General features: G+C 22.8%; 7 protein-coding genes across 7 annotated transcripts; 4 read left to right on the top strand and 3 right to left on the bottom strand. All coding sequences in view use genetic code 6, as the record gives it.

The window, feature by feature from the left end:
- Positions 1 to 195: 195 nt before the first annotated feature.
- Positions 196 to 4,785, bottom strand: TTHERM_00137670 (transmembrane protein, putative; the record flags this gene model as incomplete). Its single annotated transcript, XM_001019749.2, has 2 exons — positions 196 to 2,696; positions 3,234 to 4,785. 2 exons carry the CDS (start codon positions 4,783 to 4,785, stop codon positions 196 to 198), a joined length of 4,053 nt encoding a protein of 1,350 aa, XP_001019749.2.
- Positions 4,786 to 6,534: 1,749 nt separating this feature from the next.
- Positions 6,535 to 7,554, top strand: TTHERM_00137680 (transmembrane protein, putative; the record flags this gene model as incomplete). Its single annotated transcript, XM_001019750.2, has 6 exons — positions 6,535 to 6,613; positions 6,673 to 6,862; positions 6,989 to 7,085; positions 7,152 to 7,260; positions 7,317 to 7,423; positions 7,480 to 7,554. The coding sequence occupies 6 exons, from the start codon at positions 6,535 to 6,537 to the stop codon at positions 7,552 to 7,554; spliced, it is 657 nt and encodes a 218-aa protein (XP_001019750.2).
- A 727-nt stretch (positions 7,555 to 8,281) lies between these two features.
- TTHERM_00137690 (cation channel family protein) lies at positions 8,282 to 12,802 on the top strand (the record flags this gene model as incomplete). The annotated part of the gene is made up of 17 exons (XM_001019751.3): positions 8,282 to 8,402; positions 8,463 to 8,739; positions 8,904 to 8,991; positions 9,071 to 9,145; positions 9,209 to 9,410; positions 9,465 to 9,691; positions 9,748 to 9,921; positions 9,979 to 10,282; positions 10,529 to 10,603; positions 10,663 to 10,857; positions 10,908 to 11,128; positions 11,181 to 11,342; positions 11,398 to 11,621; positions 11,683 to 11,854; positions 11,911 to 12,057; positions 12,109 to 12,228; positions 12,281 to 12,802. 17 exons carry the CDS (start codon positions 8,282 to 8,284, stop codon positions 12,800 to 12,802), a joined length of 3,306 nt encoding a protein of 1,101 aa, XP_001019751.2.
- A 494-nt stretch (positions 12,803 to 13,296) lies between these two features.
- TTHERM_000137689 (cation channel family protein) lies at positions 13,297 to 15,411 on the top strand (the record flags this gene model as incomplete). The annotated part of the gene is made up of 3 exons (XM_012798511.1): positions 13,297 to 14,033; positions 14,154 to 14,734; positions 14,795 to 15,411. The coding sequence occupies 3 exons, from the start codon at positions 13,297 to 13,299 to the stop codon at positions 15,409 to 15,411; spliced, it is 1,935 nt and encodes a 644-aa protein (XP_012653965.1).
- Positions 15,412 to 15,938: 527 nt separating this feature from the next.
- On the bottom strand, positions 15,939 to 17,809 carry TTHERM_00137700 (transmembrane amino acid transporter protein; the record flags this gene model as incomplete). The annotated part of the gene is made up of 2 exons (XM_001019752.1): positions 15,939 to 16,725; positions 16,944 to 17,809. 2 exons carry the CDS (start codon positions 17,807 to 17,809, stop codon positions 15,939 to 15,941), a joined length of 1,653 nt encoding a protein of 550 aa, XP_001019752.1.
- A 1,533-nt stretch (positions 17,810 to 19,342) lies between these two features.
- TTHERM_00137710 (hypothetical protein) lies at positions 19,343 to 21,445 on the bottom strand (the record flags this gene model as incomplete). Its single annotated transcript, XM_001019753.3, has 5 exons — positions 19,343 to 19,763; positions 19,819 to 20,354; positions 20,412 to 20,606; positions 20,899 to 21,171; positions 21,311 to 21,445. 5 exons carry the CDS (start codon positions 21,443 to 21,445, stop codon positions 19,343 to 19,345), a joined length of 1,560 nt encoding a protein of 519 aa, XP_001019753.1.
- Positions 21,446 to 22,858: 1,413 nt separating this feature from the next.
- TTHERM_00137720 (transmembrane protein, putative) lies at positions 22,859 to 23,878 on the top strand (the record flags this gene model as incomplete). The annotated part of the gene is made up of 1 exon (XM_001019754.1): positions 22,859 to 23,878. One exon carries the CDS (start codon positions 22,859 to 22,861, stop codon positions 23,876 to 23,878), a length of 1,020 nt encoding a protein of 339 aa, XP_001019754.1.
- Positions 23,879 to 24,123: the final 245 nt, after the last annotated feature.

Raw genomic sequence — 24,123 nt, 5'->3', positions numbered from 1 at the left:
TTCAATCAATCAATCATGATTTGGATAAATGAGCATTAGCTGTAGAATAAATGATAACTCATGAATTAAATAGATAATTTGTTAATAAAATCTATTTTTTGAAAATTGTATTAAATATCAATATCTATCTATCGATTTATTTATTTTCAACATCATATTTCTAATATTGAAATTTATGTTTATAAATTATTAAGGTCATTGGTAGTAAATGTAAGATGTGTTTAAGTTAAAAAAGTTGAAATTCAAATGAGATAAGTTTCTTATAGAATCCATATGATGAACAGCTTCGTATATTTGAGTATAGCCGAAAGGCTACTGTATTGAATAATAAAAGAATTTAAGACTTTAAGCTACTTCAATAGATTCAATATATTTATGAGAGAATATATTAGCTTGTTAAATTTAACTGTTTTTTATAACAGCTAATTCAATTTATTTTTATTATAAATCATAAGATTTATTAATTTAATCTGTTCTTACATATAGCTGCTTTTTAGAAGATTTTCCCGTATTTTATTTTTTAAGTGTAAGAGGAGGATTTGAAGGGGAATTTCTGCGATCATCAGGACTATGGGTAATAGCTCTGCCTCTGTAAGTAGAACTTTTTATAGAGTTTTGCTCTGTATCTTAGGCTGCAACATGTGGGTGAGGGGCTTGTGAAAGCTGGAACATTTGAGGACTTTGTAGATTAAGCTTTTTTATTTTGAGATCTTCACTTTTATTTTTAGTTTCATCTTCTACAAAATTTACTTTTTTACTGTTAAATCCATTATTGTGATTTAGATTGTTTGTTTAAAATTTATTTTAGCTAGTATTATTTCCTTTATCAACTAAATTGTTTATTGAATATTATAATATATCTGTTTCATTAGGGTTTTTATTCATAGACCTTGCAGTATTTATTCCATAATCTTATCTATCAATTTAATGCCCGCCGCCCATAAAATTAGATTTATTCTTGTTTTAATTCTAGGGTTCGTTAGGTACGCTTACCGATTCTAGAGATTCATTTTAGGAAGATTCTCTAGAATTTGTTTTATTTGGTTAAAACCTAATGTCTTCTAAATTATGCTATGATTATGTTATGTTAGGAGGTATTTTATAGGTGTAGGATGCATTTTATTTTTCTAAAAATCCATTTTTATAATTGCCGTTATAATTGTTTTGATCAATAAAATATTAATTAATTTATGAAGGTATCTGTAGTTTGAAATCTGATTTAGTATCATTTATATTATAATCATTTTACTGAATTAAAGGTATTTCTGCTTCTAAATTTCTATAAATACTTATGTTGTAGTCAAAGAAAATTATCTTTTGGTTTTATTTTTTGTTTCTATAATATTGGTTTATTAGTTACACTATCTCCCTAAATTGAATTTCCTCTAACTTATCTATTAGAATAAATTCAAAATAGTATTTTCCGAGGAGATCTTTGTATTTATCTTTGTTATTAGCATGCTTTACTAACTCTTTCTTATTATTACAAATATTTAGAAGTAGCTAGTAAAGGCTTGCAGATATTTTAATATCACAGCTGACAATCAAAAACATAGAAGATTTTTTTTCATGGTTGTTTACCATTTAAGTTTGTGGATAAGGACTATTATTATTTAAATTTGGAAAGCTATTTTACCTGATAGTGTTGTTATTGCTGCTATTTATATTTTGATTTATTTATAAGAAATTATTTGTTCCTGCTCTATCAAAAATATTAATGTTAGATCCATTATTATCATGTACATTTTTGTTAGCCTTTTTTTATTAAACGCCATAATAAAAATAAGGATCTGGTAATTTAATTTGAATATTATTAAACTATATCTTAACATCAACTTGAGATTTAATTTTCAATGGAGAGTTTAAATTAGAATTAACAATTGGTAGGGAGGGATTTTTCCCATTTACTTAACTTCCATCATGGAGTTATGTTTAATTATTCCTAATAAGCTGATCTATATTTAACTATTAATTACTATTATTAGACACATCTCTCTCCTTTGGTTCATTTGGTGCCTCTTAAAAAACGTTTTGACTAATATTATTGTATGTCTAATTATAGTATTCTTCATGTAAATTCTTAGATATTTTTACTACATAATATGTTCTATCATTCACTTTATCTGGTACAATTAAAAAAGGCTTTTCTTATTATTGTGTAATAGATTTTGCCAATAATGTTATTATTCCAAAGCCAGATCCACTTTCTGAGTAGCCTTTTGTATTGACATCTTCAATAACTCTTTCATTAATAGTATTATTACTATCTATTAATTTGATGCAAATAAGATTTGATTTTTCTTCTTTGACCTGTATATCAATAGTACCAACTTTTTAATAATTCAAGCTATTTTCTATTAGCAGAATCAATATTCTTTTTAATTTTTCATAATCTGTGTTTAGCAAACACTCACCTTAATTTATTTCTTATAGACTAATAGTAGTTGATTTTAAGTTCACTTCTTAAGAAAATAAACTACGGACCTCCTCAAATAGGTGCTTGAACTTAAATTAACTTATATTTTTTTATTATATTTTAATTACTTAGTCTCTTACATTTGCATTAAATCCCTATTATTCTTATAGATACTCGCGGTACTCTTCCATATCCTTTGTGATCATCCTAAGATACTCAAACTAAAATGCTAACTAATTGAGTTCTTGCTCATTATTTGCATTGAAGTTTTTTATGCTATCTATATTAAATAAAACAAATAATTAATGTTGTTAATGAATGTTTTATTACTCATTTTATTTTCTATCATTAAAAGTATTATTTTTACTTAATAATTTAAAAAAAATAATCACTTTTTAATTTCAATAAAAATTTGTGTTAAACTATAGAAAAAAATTATTTTGTTTTATGTATGTTTGTGTGAGAGAAAGAGCGTTTTGTGGGTAATTTAGTAAATTACTTCAAAACAAATAAAAATATTGATTATTATTTATTAATTATAAAGAAAAAAAAGATAGATGTAGTATTTGGATGGTCAAGAATAGTTGTTACACTATTAAAATTTAATCTATCAAAAATTATCAGAAATGCTAAGAACTGCTCTAAATTAAGAAGAAGTGTTGATTTTATATTTAATAGAATTTAAATCAATCATAAATTAGTAAGTAAATAACTAACTTATAAATTAACTTACTTACTAACTAACTAACTGACTAACTTGACAATAATTTTAAAGAAATTATAAATTAAAAAGAGATTTAATAACTTTATCACTTACCAAACTTACAAAGTAATGAAGTTATACATCTTGAGAATTTTTCAGTACGAGTTTTAAAAAATTATAGTAATCTCTAAGTGGTTTCATCTGTGTTTGTGTTGCTAGTCGTATCACTGGTACTGAAACTCTGTTTTTTACTCATTGAAAAAAATAAACTCCATTAAGATTTGTGCTTACATTTAAATAAATTAGCACTATAAAGCATATTTTCGTGTTGAATTTCAACATCTTATAATTTTGTTCTTGTGAGGAGGCAATTCTAAACACCAATTCCACTTTTTTTTTAACTCTTAAATTGAATCCAAAAAAGCAAGACAAGGATAATTTCTTGCATGTTAAAAGAATTGACAAGTAACCTTTGCTCTTGGTAATGATTAGGATCCCTGTTTATTTATTCCTTTATATTTGAAATACACTTTTTAAGAGAGTCTAAAAACCAAAGTTACTATTCTAAGCCATTCATTTAATATTTTTATTAATTTTTATTATCAAAATTAAATACATTTTTCCTTTAATTTGCCATATGATCTTAGTCTTACACACTCTGATGCTACTCATCTTACACTTCAGATGTATTTGAATTATGATACTTGCAATTATCTACATTATTAAAATGTGCTAAAGAACCTTGGTTCTGCTAGTTAATCATATTGTTTTACCTTTCCTATGATATATTTTTTACAAAATCCTCAAAGCTGGATGAAGAATATTCAGTCAAAAGTTTATATATTTTTTTTTATATTTTTAAAATATCGCTTTTCTAATTGACTTTCATCCTTGACATTAAATTTTGCATATACTTTTTATCAAAATTTTGTTGAAATATTCTATTTATCTAGTAGAATCTCAATTTATGCTGCTCATTTTACTATAAATATGTGAAAAATATATAATCACTTATTCCTTCTTTTAAAGCCTCCTTTTATATTCTCAGTTTTAATTTCTTTTTCTCGAGCTTATTCTTATATTAGTGGCTCTTTAATTCTTCTTAGAAGTTAGAGAGTTCATCTAGTAATCTAAAATACTTCCAAATAACAAACGAATTATAAAGCAAAAAGGCAATCATAAACAATAAATCAATTATTTGATAAAATAGTATTATTTAATATATCATAAATACAATTATAAGCATTAAAACCATTAAAGCAGCATGTCTATTGCCAAAGTTAATTCTTCCAATCAATATGCAAGAATAGTATATGAGAATCATAAACATCTTTATTTGCTTTTAATTCTAATTATAATCAACTGCATTTGTTTCTACTGCAAACATAACTGAGAACGATATCAAAATAATATGGAAGCATGTGAAAGCATTATGACTATGAAAGCGATAAACTAATATGAAATTTATAAAAAAACCTAAAAAGAAACAAACTAATGGTAGTAGCATACTTTATATATCAAGACTAATAGTGTTTTCGTAATAAAAAATTAAATAGCTAAACGCTTAACCAATAATTTTTAAAAAAATATAAGCCTTTTCTATCATCAAAACTTACTTCTTTCTTGTTTTTTATCGACCTTATTGATTTTAAGAGAGTCTTTGCATTTTTGATCTTCCCTTTGTATTGTAACAATAATTTATATTTAATTCCTTTGATCTATTTAGGTGTTCTTACTTTTATTTTTTACTCTTTATATAAATTGATAATTAAAGTGACCGCGCTAGCGCTATTCGCAGTACCTATACTCCTCGATTTATTTCGAAGTAAACCTAACTATTTATTTTTCCAGTATTGCAACTATTCTACTTATGTTATATTTAATATTGTTTTGTTGGAATATTAGTTTATTAAAAAATTTAATGCTTTTTTTTCACTTGTCTTTAGTTTTTTGATATTATTTGTACTTTGTATTTGTTTACTATGAAACAAGCAAACAAAACAAAAAAAACAAACAATTTAATAAATGATAAGTTTTGATTAAACCAAATAAGGATTCTTTTTAATCAATGATTATAAATTTCCTACATTCAAATAATTAAAAAATCATTTATCTATTTAATTACCTATCATTTTACTAACATATTAAAAGATTATATATTATTTAATTAATTAATTAATGAATATGATCTTCTTTAACTTTCTATTGTTAATCAAAATTATTTATTCAATCTAGAATTCACAATTTTTTTGATTGTTTTAAAATCTTATCAATATAGATTTCAGTAAACATTATACTTTTAATCTAAATTTTCAATTTAATTTAACATTTTTTCAATTTAATCCTCTTTACATTAAAATCAAAATAAATAATCCACTTATTATCCTAGCTTTTATCAATGTTTTATTACTTGTTACATTGATGCTGCTAAAAAAAAATTGTATTTTTAATAAAAAATCTTTTAAGTGTGTTATCTAACTAACTAACTAACTAACTAACTAAATTAATTAATTTAAATAAGTTTTAAAATTACTTAAACTCAAATGTACAAATTCTATCCTCAAATCCCTGATGTTAAAATGCTTAGATATAAATATAAAAGAAATAGTTTTAACTAATCCATTTAAGTAGCATCTTTTTTTGCATAACTTAAATAAAATTTAATTGAATTCAATTATATTCAGTAATAAATTTTATTCCACTTTAAACCAATAAAACTCAGAATCATTAAAATATCATAATTTTTTCTATTACATTATAATGGTATGATAACAAAATTTTTATTGAAAAAATAGTTAATGTGATTTTTTCCCTTAAATCATATTCAATAATCTGATTTTGGTAAAATTATCAAAATGAAAGATATTAATAATATGTTTAATAAAGACGAAATCCATAGCTGATTGTGAAATATTAAGGTAGTTTATTTTTAATTGATTTCGATATTTCAAATAGATCTTTATTCTAAATTTAATTTTTATCCTTAAGTAAATTAATAGATTATGAATTATTTTTATTTAATTTCCATTTATCAAATTTTAAGAATTCGATTCTAAAAGTATATAAACTATTATAGATTGAGAGCTGTATTTAAAAGTTTGTTAAATTTAAATCAAAACTGATTATTTTAAAATAATTTAGAATAAAATTTTAGTTTTAAACTTTATTTGTTAAAAATTTAATAAATAAAATCATTTCTTCAAAATATGAAAAATTTGTGGATTTTGATAATTTGATTATAAAATTTTTTAGAATTAATAATTGAATTAAGGCTATTAAATATTGCTGACTCTAATTTTAGAAAATTCATAAATAGGTAAAATATCTAGAAGTTAATAATATATAAATCAAAATTTAAACATCAAAACATTAAAAAAATATATCTACTAAAAGAGAACTAGCATAATTTATAAAAATGAGACATGGTATAGCAGCTTCAATAGCATCGAAAAAGAGAAGGCAGGAAGCATTGGGCAAAGCAAAAAAATATATGTGTACTTAAATATTTTTATTTGTTTTCTTATTATTAATTTTGATAAAAATATGTATTTAGAGGCAGATGAAGAAAGTTAGCAAAATGAATAAGATAATATTTAGCTACTTAAGAAAAAAGTGTTTACAATTTCCTTTTATCCTATTCTAACTTGGACTGTTGGAATCGCAATAATTATATTAGGAATTTACTTTATTTCAGTAATTGCTGCGTAAGACTAAGAAGCAAACATTAAAGGATTTAATTAAGGGTAAATAGTATAAATAATTTTACATTTTTTGTTTACAACAAAATCATCTAAATAAATGAAAAGATATTTTTATAAATAAATAATTCAATTAATTAATAAGGCTTTTTTATAAAATAAAAATATAAGGTATTGGTGGTAATACTTTATCTGTGTGTGCGTGGTATTATTTGGACTTGGCATAATGTTTGTTCAAAAAATATAAAAAATAGTTATTGATAAAGAAGTAAAATTGTTAAGTTGAGAGTTAATTAAAAAATTAATAAAAATTTTGTTAATTAATTAAAATTAGAAAGGTTTGATCTTCATCAGAAAAAGGAATATAATATGCTTATTAAAAGAATTGTAAAAGCCCGTCAACACTTTCTAGGATATTTACATTTTAAAAAAGGGATATGAAAGTAAAATGAATGCATTTTCAAAAGTAGAAAATTAATTTTAAAATATAAAATAAAAGCTAAGTTCAGTAAAGCAATCCATTATACACTTTCTATGAGTTTTTCAGATTAACATGAAAGGGTGAGTCTGCTTGAATTTAGATCTTTAGAAAAAGCAAAAAGAAGAGTAAAAAATAGATTGCCAAAATAATACTTTGAAATTTTTATTTATAATTTATATAGTTCATTTAGATTCGTAAATTTTTAGGATTGGCTACAGATGAATAAAATATTGGAGTGGTAGATGAAAGCAACTGAAGTTAAATAAAAATTAATTTATTACTTTTCAAGAGTTATAAACAAAAATAGCAATTTTGCAATTCAAATTCTTAATTTATTTATATAAAGTACTAAGTTTTTATAAACTAAATCCATTTCGTTTGTTTACAATAAGCTAAGTCTAACGAGAAATTTAAAAAAACCTTTAAAATCTAATTAGCATTTTTTCTCATTTTCTAGTTTTTCTAGATAAATTTTTTAAAGCTGAACAAATAAAATTAGCATAAAAATAATTAATAAATTTTTATAGTTTTATTAAAATATTAAATTAGAATACATATAATTAATTAGTAATTTCTTTACCAGAAATCAAAAATAAAATAAATAAGTGTTTATTTAAGATAGAATCTAAATCACGCTTTTAAGTCATGCTAATTTATTTAATATTCTAAATTTTTACTGGTTGAAATGAAAAAAATATGAAAAATATAACAAAAATACAATATAAATTAATTTTAAAAAAATATTTTAAATTTTTTAGATTTTTGAATGATCTAAAAAATATTTAATAAAGAAAGTTTTATAAATGTCTATGATGGCTCAGTTTCATTGATATTTTTTGATTTATATATATCAAAAATTAGATATTTATAATTTTTAAGGGATTTTACATAATTTATTCAATTAAAGATTAATTCAATCAAGAAATATTGATTTTGATAAAATTGACCTTTAAGTAGAATAAAAGAATATTTTTCAAAAGAAAATGAATAACATTCAGATGATTCAGCTAGTTGAAGAAAATGAGACTTCTTCTTAAAGCAAAAATAATAAATAGAGTTAAATTTCATAAGATGAAATCGTATTCAAATTGATTGAATTTTAACGTATGTAAATTAATAGCATAAAAATTTATTATGATTATTAAAATATTTATTTTTCTCTAGAATAACAGCCTCCAATTCAGAAAAAGAGAATTAAAAAAATGACTGTGTAAAAAATATTTGAAAAGAATGATAGATAAGCTAGATTAAAAACTCATAAGAGGGAAGTTGATATAAAGAATGTAAACGCTCTTCAAAAACTTAAGATAACAAAGCAATCTAAAAAAATATCAAAACATACAGTTATCACTATTATTAGTACAATATTTTAAGCTTTAATGGCTTTTCTTGCAAGCATTCTCTATATCATAAATACCTACTATGTATAACATTAAGAAATGTAATACATTTTATATAAACATAATATTAATTCAATATTTTGCTTGACTTTACTTTTAAATTATTGATAAAATATTTGTGAAAATTTAATCTGTAAAATCAAATATTTCGAACATAGTTTTTATATAAAGAATTTATTGCTTAAATATAATATTAAATAAATAGGGAGCCTACTTTTATTCTTTGGGAAACATTGTTTGGTATTGTTTTTCTTATAGATTATCTTTGGAATTTTTATCGCTCCTAAGATAAAGTAATATTTAAACAGATATACATATATTTTGATGGATAATAAAATAATATTAAGATATAAAATTTTAATATTTAAAAAGGTTAAGTTCTTTTTCAAAATAAGAAATCTGATAGATTTAATAACAATAATTCCAACTTTACTTAATCAAATACCAGTAAAATAAATTTAGAACTATATTTGTATATGAATTAATTTTGATGCTACTATAAATAATTAGCCACTTACAAGTGAATTCACTGTCTTTTTAGCAGGTTTTGTAGGAATTGTTAGAGTAACTCGAATTTTCAGAGTTTTTAGGATTTACAAGCTATACAAAGAAAGTTAAGAGCAGAACTACAGCTTAAGAGAATATTGGGAGGTCAAAAGGAAGCAATTGGTTATTATTTCTTAACTCTTCGTTTCTTTACTAGTTGCAGCAGGTATTTTTAAAACTTTAAATTGAAAAATTTAATTATTTTTTACTTCATTACTAGGACTTATCTAAGTTTTTCATGAGTTAGAATTTGGATTCTAGATAGGACATGATAAATAACTCTCATTCGATTAAGCTTTGTATTACATAACAGTAACTTGTGCAACAGTAGGTTATGGAGATTTAACTCCAGCAAATGAACTTTCTTAAGTTATAGTTCTCATATTTATTGTTTTCATTATATATACTATTACCAAAACAACTACAGACTTTAATGAACTATCAAATGTAAATTAAAAAAAATAAATTTACTTCTTTCTCTTCATGAGTCATATTTTTATTAGATTACTTCTAAATATAAACTTCCATATGAAGGACACCAAAAGAAGCATGTCTTTTTAATTGGAAACGTAAATCCAGAAAATTTTATCACTTTTGCTAAAGAATTTTATCATCCTGACATATGTTAAGACTAAGATGTGCCTTTATTAATTATGCTTCCATAAGAACCTAATAATGTAAATAAATAAGTAATAATAAATTTTATTTACATTTTACTTTGACAAATTAATTAGGACTGGAGAAGTATTTTTAAAAGCTCATAATTTGTAGGTAAGGTGTATTACCTTGTGGGAAATCCTCTCAAAAAAAGCGATTTGCTTTTAGCAAAATTAACAAGTAATAAAATTATGATATTTGTTGATTAGTTTTCAATAGAAAATACAAAAGAAGACTCGTTTGCTTTACTAGCTACTCAAGTCATCAGTGATTTATATCCACGTTGCTAAATATTCACTCAAGTAAACAGTAAAGAAAATCTATTTTGGAATTTCTGGCATGGTTAAAAATCACTCACATCATCTAATTTGCTTACAATGGGTATTTTACTAAATTTTTTACATTTTTTGAGATGATATTAATAAAAAATAAAACAGCAATGTAGTTTTTCAATATTTAACTTACCAATCTCATTTCAAAAAATTTATAAAAAAATTTTTAAAATTTAACAAATAATAAAACTTTAATAAATTGAATCAGGATTTTTATTTAATATATCAGTATATAATATAAAATATTACTAAACCTAATTGATATAAAAAAATATTATTATCTATTAAATAATAGGAACAATTACTTAGAATGTATTTATTCCTGGTTTTTCTACAATGATCAGCAACTTATCTATGAGCTTAAGCGAATGTAATAAAATCAATACTATTTAAATATTAATGAATGAAATATTTCTAAAATATACAAAGCGAACTAATTAGTAGAGGACTATTCTCCTTGGAAATTAGAATTTATTGAGGGAATGAGTAATGAAATTTACATTTTCGATTTCAAAGAAGACAAAAATAATTGCTATGTCGGAAAATCATTTTAATAAGCTTGCTTGGAGATATATAATAAAACTGGAATTCTTATGATTGGTTTAAAGATAAAAAATAGATCACGTAAATTATGAAAAAGGATTTAAAAGTTATAATTATTATATAAAATACAGTCAGCCAAGAATGTGATCATTATGATATTGTCATTAATCCTATTGACTATAATATTGGACATGAAGATTTTGCTATCATTCTTGCTAAAAATTACATCCATTGCCAATAGATTATTTAAACTGCTTCAAATGAATTAGGGGAACTTAGAGAATAAGAATCTTATGTCCCTAATTATCACTAGATAAGTGGTTAAATTGAGTCAATCTAATTCTAAGAATTTGTATATTGATTTTATACAAAAACATTATTTAAAAATTGTTTTATTTTTTTAGAGCGAAGGAAATTTAGAATAAACTTTCTTCAGGATGTCAAAATTTGATATGAGAAAATAAATAATTAATCACATTTTAATCATTGGTGAAATAACATTTGCTGAGCAGCTCGTTGAAGAATTAAGAACAAAAACAAATTTAACAATATGCTATGTGTCCAAGGTAAAACAAATTTTGCTATCAAAATAAGCTATAAACTAAAAAAAATTAATCAAAGAATCCTCCAGATGAGTAATGGGAAGTAATCAAGAGGAAGTATACTAAGTTGTATTATTTTGAATGTTAATTTTTCAACATTGATGAACTTGAAAGAACTGCTATAAGAAATTCATTCCATACCATAATTATGTGTGGAAGTGAAGGAAGTGAGTTATCAGATAGTAAAATCCTTCCTTTGGCAAATATAATATCAGAGAACTTTTAAGAAATCAACTACACATTGTAAAAAATATTTAATATGCTTTTAGATAATAATTAAAATAATTTAATTTGAATTGTAAAGGTGCTTAAGAAAAGAAAGAAATGTGAAATATATTATTAATAGAGTAATTGACGAAGGTATTTAGTTAAAAAGGTATTAAAATTATTAAACAGCAAATGGTAGCTATACAAATCCATTATTTGCTTCATCTAAAATATTTTATAACTCTCAAATCTATTACTAAATGGCAAGAGTAAATAATAAAATTAAAAAAAAAATTATCAACTTAATTATATTAAATTAAAACAGAGCTTACACTTTAACGATTTTGGTAATGTATTGGAAAAGTTGATATCACCTCATTTATATCCTAACCTTTCCAAAATTAGTGAAAATAATTAATTCTCGTATGTATAAATTCCTTATACACTAAGCAATCTCTACACTTATCAATAAGTATAATTATGATTTAGTCAAAATGTATTTTTTAACTTAAATAAAAACTAGGTGTTCGACTTCTTTATTAGAAAGAAAATAATCCCTATTGCTCTCTATAGAAAAGCATTTTCACTTGATAATGAAGAAGATTTTATCTATACTAATCCAAACCCATAAGCTCCTATTTTGGTAATATTTTATATTATAAAAAACTTTAAGTAAAAATATTTTTTTTATGTAGAAAGGGGATTTGCTAATTGTTATTGGTAATTCGAATTTTAATAAAGAAACAGCTCAGATTAAAACTAGTGATAATGTCATAAAATTATAAAGTTAAGAAAGCCTGAGCTTATAAGAAAAAGAAAAGAATAAAAAATTAAATAGAAAATTAATTGAGTAAATGAAATTAGGGTTAATAGGTTTAATGCCAGAACTGAACATTTTCAGTGAAGAAAGAGATTCAAGTGAATAAAAAGGATTGTCCAGAATACAAAACATCTCAAAAAATATAATAGAAATGAACCAAAAATTTAATTTAAAGAATCAATCATCTATCTAATATCTTTGCGAGTAATTTTAAATTTAGCCTGAGCAAATATAATAACTAAATGAATTGAATCACTAATTATAAAATTTAATAAATGATAACTAATAATTGAGATTAAATTTATCCAAAAAAATTGCTGATAAAGCCATAGCTTCTCGTTAAATTTCAATAAGCATTAACTACCAAAGCTAAGATAATAAAAAGTAAATGCTTTGAATGAAGAATCTTAAAAAATAAGAGTAAAAATAATTTAAATTAATCTAGGAATTTTTTATTGTTGAAACTATTTGTTTAATAAAAATGCAAATTAAATAAAAAATATTCAAATTGATTTTTTTAATATGTATTTTACATATAGCCCTTCTTGGTAATTTATTTAATATCCATGCTGTATAGACAAAAAAAGTATTTTTAATATATTTTGCTAATATTTGATTAATTTGTTTTTGAGATGGTTCAAAAGCTGAAAAACAAATGATAATTAACAGTAAAAAACGATATTATTTAGTATATAAAATATATGACTGTTTATTATTCAATAAAGGGAAACAAACTAACTATCAAAAAAGCATATCTCATTTTAAGTGATTTGTATTAAGAATAATCAAAAGAATTTATTTTGTAGAAAGATTAAAAAATTTAAAAGAAATAGAGAAGTACCCCAGATAGAAGAACACATAAGGTTTTAAAAATAGTTTAAAGACTAGGAAATGTAAAAGCACTTTGAACAATACATCGAAGCTCTTAATTAGGGAAAAATAGAGCTTTGCATAGAATTGTGCAAGTTAGAGAATATTAGCGAAAAGGACATTTTATCAAGCTGTTCTTATATTAATAGCACATTGTTGAATTAAATTAAAGAAAATTTACACACATTAAAGAGTAAGTTTCTCTATGATTACCTCTTCAGCATTTATTAAAAGGGCTGCAAGATAAGTGTGTATTTTGACAGCGCAAATGTTTTTAAAGAAGATGATTCTTAAATATCTTCTGAAAATCCTACTGATGAATTATCAGTATCTACAACAGTTTATGCTCTTTCAAGTCCATTACTTAATATTGATATATTTTTGCTATGCGTATCTCATATGAATAACTTAATGACTCAAAAAATAATCTCACTTGAACTAAAGTAGCTCATGAACTCCATATTGTTGATGATTAGCTTGTTTGCAGAAGAAAAAGAAGTTTAAAACATTTGCAGAAGATAAAAATTTATAAACAATTTTATAAAACTATTTAATGACATTTTAGTCAATTCAAAACCTTCGGATACTAACCCAATAGATTAAAATATAGCAGTACTTTGTACTCACATTTTAGCCAAGCTCTCAAATAGGTCAAAGAAGAACTAAGATTACTTAATTCGCAAGAAAGCCCATGAAATATTTAAAGCAATTCTTATGTCTGGAGATAAAAATATTCTTATATTTTAGGCTACTGCAGGGTAAAATAAAAGTTTATATTTTTGAATGAAGTTTAAATATATAATAGAATAAAAAATGTTATAAATTAGTTTCTTTTTCATTTTTTTTGAAAGTTTTTAAGCTGTTTTTATTAATTAAAGATTGATAAGTAACTTAGCGCATAACTAAGACTCAAGACTTTTGATGTGGACAAGTGGAGTTTTAAATATTTGCAAGAAACTTTTGATAAGTTGTTAAAACAACTTAAAGATTGTGGAATTTAGTTATATTATTATAATGAAGTTAGCTTAGGAGTGTAAAGAAGTTGTAGAAGATATTAAAAACGATTAGTAATTTATGGACAACCTTAATCTTATATTAGCATAGCAAGATTTGATGGATATTAAAATTTAAAAATCTGAAAATCTTTCAATTTTCGGTTTAGCTGTTGGAATACTAAGAAAAATAGCTGGTTTCTAAGATTTTAGAGCTGTCATTTTAAAAAAGTATAGTAAATATCCTTTGAACTACATAATTAAAAATCAAGGTATTGTGAGCACAGGACCTAGTTAGATAGTTTAGACTTTCGTATAAAAAGAAGTATTAGCATTGATTGGCGTTTTTGCAATAGAAGAAGAAGGAAGACAGTTAGTTCTGAGATAGGTTCCAAAACTCTCTTCATCAATAATAAAGATATGCTTGAATTCTTTTGAAGATTCTAAGCTAGTTAAAGTCAGTTTAGGTATTCATTTTTAAATAATTTAGTCAGATTAAATCTAAAAAGTATATTTTAATTTTTAAGGTTGCCTTACAAATTTAAGTGTCCTTGAATAGAGCAGAGAAGAAGTTAGTAAAGAAAAAGATTTTTACATTTTAATTTTCACTACTATAGAAAAATATGACTACAGTTCAGGAATGTTAGAATATTGTTTAAAAATGATATTAAATAATTGTTCAAATTAAGTAAGCTTCAAGAACTTTAGCGTTCCAAAGCTAATTCTAAAGTTATTGTTCTTAGGATTTGCTTATCAATCTAATATTTTGATAGTCGACTTAGCAACAAAAATTTTAAAGGCTTTAAGTACAAATGCAGTAGTATTGTAAAATATAATTAAATGCTTTAGGGAATATGAAAATAGCAATCAATCTTATAAATATGCAAGTGTTGTTGTCAATCAACTTAAAATTTTAATTACTAATAATTTGCTTGACTCTGTTTTAGATTTAATTATCTTAATAGCTTGTATATGCACAGTAGACAAGCAATTTATTAACGAATTGCAAGAAAAAACTGATTTTTTGAGTGTAATTAAAGATATTCTAGATACTAATAGATAAAACCCAAAGGATTTGCAGAGACTATCATCATCCTTAGCATTCCTTCCCTTAGAAGAGTTTAAAGGGTTAATTTTAATTTGAGATAGCCAAAAAAATAAAAAGATATAATTAGTTAATAACACTGTAAGCATTTATTTATAAATATATATTTTTTATATATCTCTCTGCTCATTATTAGTTAATCTTAAAGTTAGCAATCTGTAAAAGGTTCACAATCCCATCAATTTATATAGTTATTTATTCATATTTTTCAAGTATTCTGATTGAAATGTAATTTTTTATTCAAATAAAATAAACTGTAAATTATTTTTAAAGTTTAATAAAAAGTTGAAATAATTAATAAAGTAGATATTAATAAACATTAAAATTAAATCAATTTATAACTTTTTATGCTTTTATAAAAGCTTAACAATTTTGTAAGAAATTAGTAAAAATAAACAATTAAATGAATAATGAAATATTTTTAATAATTTGATAAAAATATTCAAAAATTAATTAATTGAATAAATAATTGAAATATTGGTAAAAATAATTTTATAAATATAAAAATGCTTTTAATTAATTTTTTAATTAATAATATTTTATTTATTTTTTCAAAAATTTTTAAATCACAATCTATTTGATGAATGATAACTTCCTACTTATTCTTCTTAGTTATTATTATTTTGTTGATTTTCTATTGCTTTATGTTTTTTAACTACTCTCTTTATTTTATGAGAATTTTAATGGTGTAATACAATTTTTTCATCATTTTAATCTTATTTTTTATCTTTTAGGCCTTTATTAGGTTTTTTTGATGACTAAGTAGAGTGATTATCTTAATATGAATTGGTTGATCCTATCTAGTTGCTTTGGATAGACTCTCCATTTTTTTTAGATTTTTGATCCTCTTTAGTTGAAGCTTGCATATTTTCTAAATCTTATTTAATTTGTTCATGATCATGATCATGACTAGATGTCATAATCTTATTATCTTGTTCATCATGCTAAGAAATATCTAAATCTTCAGTAGTGTGTACAAAATTATGCATATTTTATATATTACCTAAAGCAGTCTTAGGACCTCTTACTTTAATTAATACTGGAATAATTATAGCTACAAACAAACTAATGAAATATCCAGATATGGAAATAAGGATACTGATATTAATATTCAAAATTTAAATCAACAAGGAGCTTAATGAGTAAAAAATAGTGATTCCATAAAAAGGTATTTTTTTTTTACTGAGATCAGGGAATTTCATTTCTAAAAGCATGAAGAGATTATTACGAGAACCTAAAACTATGATTGGATAGACTCCAATAACATAAATAAAGAGGCCAACTTAAACAATAACAGTGAATATATCTCTTGATGAATAAAACTCAAGTATTGTAGAACCAGGATTTCCATCTCTATTAATTAAATTAAAAAATTATTAGTAAGTATGATAGGTTGGTTCTAAACAATTGAATTAGAATAAAAATAAACTCTAATTAAAGCTAATTTATTATTTATTAAGTCAGAATTAATCATCTTTGATTACATTTATAAAAATTTAATTGACTTTTAAAATAAAAAAGTTAAAATATAATCTTATTAAAATATTAGATGAATTATAAAAATATTTTACACTGGATCCTTTCCGGTAACTGCAAAAGCTCCAAATATTCCTATAATTGCATAAACTGTAAAGCAAATTGCATAGGCTACTTTCAAATCTCTATTGTTATTTTTTTGTATTGCGTTATCTTTTACAATTGGTAGAAATAGTGAGTGCACTTAGAAGGATAAGAAAAATACTCCAATAATTGTAACTACGCTAGATGAAAAGAGGGGAATATCAGAGACATCTCCTGTGCTAATATTTTCAACTCCTTTAATGAAGCAAAAAAGTACAACAATTATAACTGAGAGCATACCAAATTATGTTATCTTCAATATGCATTAAAGATTCTTTTAGCAAATAAGAAGAAAGAGAAATCCAACTAATGCTATACCTTGCCATTAATATGAGTATTTGTCAAAGGATGTTTAGCTTCTCATCACAGTCGCATCACTTGTAAAGCTATCTATGATAACTTTAATGACAGGATAACTAAATGAGCATGCTAAAATAAAATAGATTATGGAAATGAAGTATAGCAAGAAGCAATTGCTGATAGAGTATACTAAGTACCATTTCATACCTAAAGTTCTCTTAATTACTTCAGTTAAATCTAATTCATAGTTCAAAGTGCTTTGAAGATACCATTGACAAGTTTTAAATAGTATGACAGCCATTACTATCATGCATATGACTGATAGGATGATCCCGCTCTAATTGAAAACAACTGGAAAAACGACAATACTAGAACCCATCATTGTGTTGGCCAATGAAATCCAAGTTCTCCAACTAGGGTTCTTCTTTACGCTATCATGCTTGCTTTTGTAATGTATGTTGTGATTGACTAAGTTGTGGAAGTGTATAACACGACGGCTGCCTTCAGTTGTAGCCATTGGTAAGAGTTGCTATTCGATCAACTTTTGAATGGTTTTTAGCTTGATTTATAATTAAAGATATACTTGGGTATATATACTTTAAACAATTTTTTGAAATTAAATCGTATTATTTACTAAATTAATTTATCTTTTCTATGCATACTTATAGCTTATTTTCTTTTTATTCCCACTAATTTAATACAAAACACTTAATTAATCAGAAAATATATATGAATTTGCCAAATTGGTCTCAGTATTTAAGTCAAGTCTAGTCATTTACTTGAAATTAATTAATAAGTCAAAACTATATATTCAAACAAATACAACAAATGAATTTATTGTATCAAAAATATAAAAAATTAAAGACTTTTTTTTATTTTTATTTTTTAAATAGTATTTGAATCTAAATAAACTAAGTTAATCTACCAAATTACTAAAAAGTGACAATAAAATTTAATTTTTATGGCTAGTATGAACTGTTGTACTTCAGGTTCTAAATAATTTTGTGCTAAATTGAAAAATTTCATTAATTTTTGCAAGTTATTAGCTTAACTTTTATTTTTCTATCTACTTTTGACTTAAGTTTTTTATTCACTTTGTAGAGGAAAAAAACTGATTTTACATTTTTTTAAATTAGCCAAAGTAGTAATAAAATATTTTTAATATAAAATATTCATATCACAAATTAATAGTGTGGAATATCTAAATTATAATATTTAAAGAGTTTTTATCAACTCTCTTTTTTTAGATTCTATCTTTAACAAAAATTAAATTACATAATCAATAATGCAAAAATTGTACAATTAGTTTTTAATTATTAGTAATATGTAAATTTAAGAGATAAAATAAACTTAAATAGAAAAATAATTTATTTTATTATTCGCTTTCCAATTTTTTTATCATAATTTTCTTTTATACAATCATTATTAAAATCAAATTGAAAAATACCTTAAAAATAAATAAAAAATTCTAAAAAAACAGTTTTAATAAAGTTCATTAAAATAATTTAATTATAAATAAATACTAAAATTCATTAATATCTATAAAAGTAAATATAAATTAAATAAAAGTAAGTATTCATTTGAAAAATAAACTAAACTTTGAAACTTCACTAGAACAATTTTTAATTAAAATTAAAAGCTATCAACAACTAATTTAGATAATAAAAATAAACATATTTTAATAAATTTCAATTTTGCTAAATTTATACTGTAAAAAGTTAAAATTTGGTATTTGTTTTCTATACATTTTTAAATAGACAAAAAAATTTTGATCTAATTTTTGGATACTAAAGTAATAGTTTTTTATTGATTTTAATTATAGTGTTTACAGTAAATCCAATATAAAAATTAAATGAGTAAATAATTGAACATATACTCTTTTTATGAATACTAAAGTATATTAAATAAATTGTTTTTTTTAAAAATTTTGATAAACAAAAATTTCTTACGATAAGATATAAAATTCAAATCTGAATTTATACAATTTTTTTTATAAAATAATATTGATTTGTAACAATATTTATCATTTATATAGGTTTTTTAATATTTTTCAATTATCAGGATTAATTCCAACATCAACAAAGATGTAACCTTGTTCGAAAATGAGGGTTATGTTTTCAAGGAAACTGGCTTGGCTAACCAAAGGAATATCAATACCTTAACTTAATGATTAATTAATTATGCCAAGTAAATTATAGATCAAGAGGGTAGCATTGGTAGAGAACTTATCACCATCAAAATCGATAGATCCTGAGGCTTTCTAAGCTTTAACAATCTATAAGTTGGATACATCTGCACCAATCTTGAAACTAGCAGGAGTGTAAATATCAGCAGCGAAGTAAAGTTATAAGGCAATAGTAATAGCTTCATCACAGTTACAAGTAGCGATATCAGTAACAGGATACTCATCAGGATCTAATTCAACCAAAAATTTAATTGAAGCATTAACAGTTCCAACTAATCTACCACCACTGTATTTTTATGTAAGAAAAAATAAATAATAATATTAATATATTAAATTTTTACACTAATCTGACATCAGGAGCTTAGCTAGGAACATAGAGTTAGAGATAGACTCCAGTAGTTGGAGGCATTTTTCTACGAATAGCATATTCATTGTAGAGACCAGGCAAAAGAAGTTAAACACCTTAGAGATTTAATTATAAAGGAATATTTTTCATAATAGCACTGCTTTAGTTAATTGTCAATGAGAGTAACTTAGAATCTGAAAGTGTCCATATGAGTTGATTGATAATACCAGTACCAAGAAGAATTTCAAAATCATAACGATCAGTGTGATTTGTAAAATAGTAGTCTGGAAGAGGGTAAATCTAAGAGGCAGGAGATACTTCTGTAGAGTTGAGGTTAGTAATCTTTTTGATATCAACAGGAATTCTTAAGTCAGATTGCTATTATTAAACACCTGAGGGGAAATTAATATCAAATTAATAAGTGTAGTCACCAATCTTAATTTCGGGTTATAAAGGTTTCTGGCAGAAATTCTTCAAAGCTTTATTAATTACTGATTATGCAATAGATGCGACGATAGGGTTAACTATTAGCTTTTAAAAGAAAAATAATATTTATTAATTCATTCATTCATATATAATTCATTTTACTGGCTTAAGTATCCAAACTAAAGGTTTAGCAATAAAGTTCCAAAACTTTTGGTCTTAGAGGATTAATTCAACCTTCTTAATACTGAAGGAGGTTTTTTTAAGTTAAGCTTCGAATCCAACAGAATTGGGATCAGATAATGGAGTTAAATGAACTTCTGTGTGGAAGGATAAATCAGTTATATTCAAATTGAAAAACTTTTGTTATTTTATTTATAAAATTATAAATTAATTTTATTTAGAATTCACAATATAAATTATTATTAAAAAAAAAGTTGATTTATAATTTAAATTTAAAAAAAATAAATTTATTAATAATTTATTTTTATTATTAAATTCAGATAATTTATTTTTATTATCGAGGGCAGATATTTTATACTGAAATATTTTAATTTAAGAACATTTTTCTTAATGATTTGAAATACATTTATATTTTTTAGATTGAATTTATGGACTGATTGATTAATTAAATAACTAAATATTTTTTTACATTCTTTATTTTAATAAACCAGAGTAATGAGATGTCTTCGTTTGCTGTGAAATTTAAGGATAAATTGTTTAGAGAAACACGGAAAACATTTTCTGAAAGAGAGTCAATAGCTATAGCATTTTAATTCCAAGGAATAGTGTGATTAGCTAGGGTAAGGTTGTTTAACATGATTTTATATATTCCAATTTTTGATTAAGTGTCAATATTCAAAGGAATTTTAAGGGGTTTTCCATCGGCTATATTATCAACCATATCACCCAAGAAAGAAACAAGCTATTAATTTATCAGTAAAAAAAAATTATTTCATTTTTAAATCTATTTGCCATATTAAATATTATTCATTGTTATTAATCATGATATTCAAAAGCAATATTAATTATAAAAGAATATATTGTTGAAAAGATATTCTTACTTTATTGATTGCCTTAGTACTCAAAGAAAGCTTTAACTCTGGGATATCATCATTAGCCTTCACTTAGACGTCTTGATTGCATTAAGTGAAGCATAAAATTGCAAAGATAATTGCCAAAACGAACTTTAATTTCATTTATTATCTTTTTTGTCTTTGACTTTTATTATTAATATTATTTATGATTATAACAATTTCAATAATCGGCTAATCACTAATTAAAATTTGTAATCAATCATCTCCCACTCTATCCTTTCTATTACTCTATGCAAGCTAATTTTTGATAGATATATAAATTACAGCATTATTCATTTAAACACACTTTTTTTGTAATATATGACATCTCATGCAAAAATAAATGAATAACTTCTTGTTAATATTTAATTTAATTAATTGCCTTGTTTCATTATTAATTTGTTTGTTAATTTTCCCCTATCTCAATTGACTACAATTTTCATTCATTTTACTCTTACTTTCTCCTTCATTGGAAATATATCTTATAATTTATATGTGATCATTATCAAATAATATTATTATTACTCTTTTTGGTTCTTGCGACTTTTGCATCATTTATGCACATTAATATAGTTACTTTCACAAATAAATACTTTGAAATTTACACATTTAAATTTTTTTTTTTTTCTTTTATTAAAGTTGCCCAAACAGGGTTAGTCTTTACAGAGCTTTTAATAATATTATTATTTTTACTCCTAAATAATTTAGCTAAGTCAACACGCTAATTAAATAACTTTATTTAATCAAATATTTGAAGAAAAAAAACTAGTAAATTTATGATATTTGTTCTAAGGTTTAATTTACCACAAAAATAAATGAATAAATAAATTTATTAAATCAAATCAAATAAAAAATAGTAAATTTATATTTTTAGTTAATAGAAATTATATTAATTTTTCAATTTAATTCTCATGTCAACAAAATAAACTTTTTCTAAATATCACTAAATTTATTCATTTTTATTCTTAAAATTAATTTTATTTTATATTAAAAATATATTTATGGAGTACTTCTTTTTAGTGTAATAATTAAAATTATTTACAAAATTAATTAATTTAAATAGTTATATTGAACTTTTTTAAATTTAAAAATATTTTCTCTATAATAAATAAATAATTTATTGACAGATTAAAAGTTATCATGTTAATCCCGCAATTTAATACTTTAAAATGAATAAAATTATGATAAATATCTAGAATAATAATATGTAAGAGAATTTTTTATATAGCCACTATTTATAATTTAAGATATTATTAAATATGGAATATAGCTTAATATAAAATTTTTTATCTTAATTTGTTAATATTTTATTTATTAGGTTCCATTTTTTATCAAATATACCTGATCAGTTATTATTTGAATATCAAAATTTTTTAAAAATAGAAAGTTTTATGGACTACTTTAGAAAATTCTAAGTACCACTTTAAAAGATTGATAATCATCATAATTAAAATTTATAAAAAAACAACATCAGAAAAAATAATTAAAAAAACCATTTAAGTATTTTATAAAAAATCAAAAAAATAAACTAACAAAATGGCCAGCCAAAATAATTCCTAATTAATAGATGAGTAGATAAAAAATAACTCAAGCTATATGTTTATACAAAATGAATAATCTTCTAAATAGGATTTGGATCAATCATTTGACTTACTAATTGCAAAAGATAATAGTTAATCTAATAAAATTGATAGATCCTACTTATAAAGTCATGATGTCCTTGACAAAAGCAAAGAAGAAATACCATCAAATAATGTATAGAAAAAAACTTTATTTGAAAGAATAAAAGAATATATGAAAGGATTTTATAATTAAGAATTATAAAAAAGTAGCCCAATTTTATTAATAGAGTCTACTCTTTTTGGTAGTCTGGGTATAATAACATCTTTTATGAATTTTTTATATGTTAGAAGAATAAAAAACCTTGAGGGTGAATATAAGACAATTTAAGAAAGAGTGAAAAAGATTAAAAGCAATTCATCGAAAATCTTTAGCGATTGCGCTACTGGTTAAAATATACTAATCTATGGAAAAGCTACCCAATAAAATACATCTAAATATACTAATGTACCATATGTTATGTATAATTTAAATTTCCTTGATAATTAAAAATATCAAGCATGTGAATTTCCTAAGCAGAAAAATGTAAATATTAAAGAGAAAGCATATACTATTATTGATTATACTTCAGCTTTAAAACCTATATTAGCATATCAGCTAGGAACTGCTTTATAATTTAGCTTAGAAAACATGTAGCTGAATAACGGAGAAAATGTATTTATATTTGGAACAAAATTAGCAAATTCATCCATTCTTCCTACTTAAATCTTCAAAAATATTGATTTCTCTAAAATAGAAAAATTAATTAAGAATTTAAAAATTGAAGAAAAATTCTTAGGGATTGTAGGAGCTGCTTTCTTTCTTGTTTGCTCTTACAAATTTTATGTCTTTCTTCATAAAAAGTTCAATGAATTAGAGGAAGAATATGGCCAAATAAATAATAATAATTAGAAAAAATATCAATTAAATATTGATTTTAAATTTACTTGTAATTGATAAAAATAAATATCAATTCTCAATATATTTTTATTATTTTAATAGATTAAGTTAAATAAAATAAAAAAAGCCTTTTTACAAGTTTAATTTTTATCTTTTGTTAAAGTGAAACATTTAATAATCTTTATTTTAAAAGTAGCAAAAAATCTAACTTAAACTCATCAAATATAAAATGATTAAATTTTAATTATTCTATCTTTCATATTAATTTATTGCCTAAAACAAAATCTCAATTATTTAAGATT

The sequence above is a fragment of the Tetrahymena thermophila genome, assembly GCF_000189635.1.
Source record: "Tetrahymena thermophila SB210 genomic scaffold scf_8254582, whole genome shotgun sequence".
NCBI classification, from domain to species: Eukaryota; Ciliophora; class Oligohymenophorea; order Hymenostomatida; family Tetrahymenidae; genus Tetrahymena; species Tetrahymena thermophila.
This window is presented reverse-complemented; position numbering and strand designations above follow the sequence as displayed.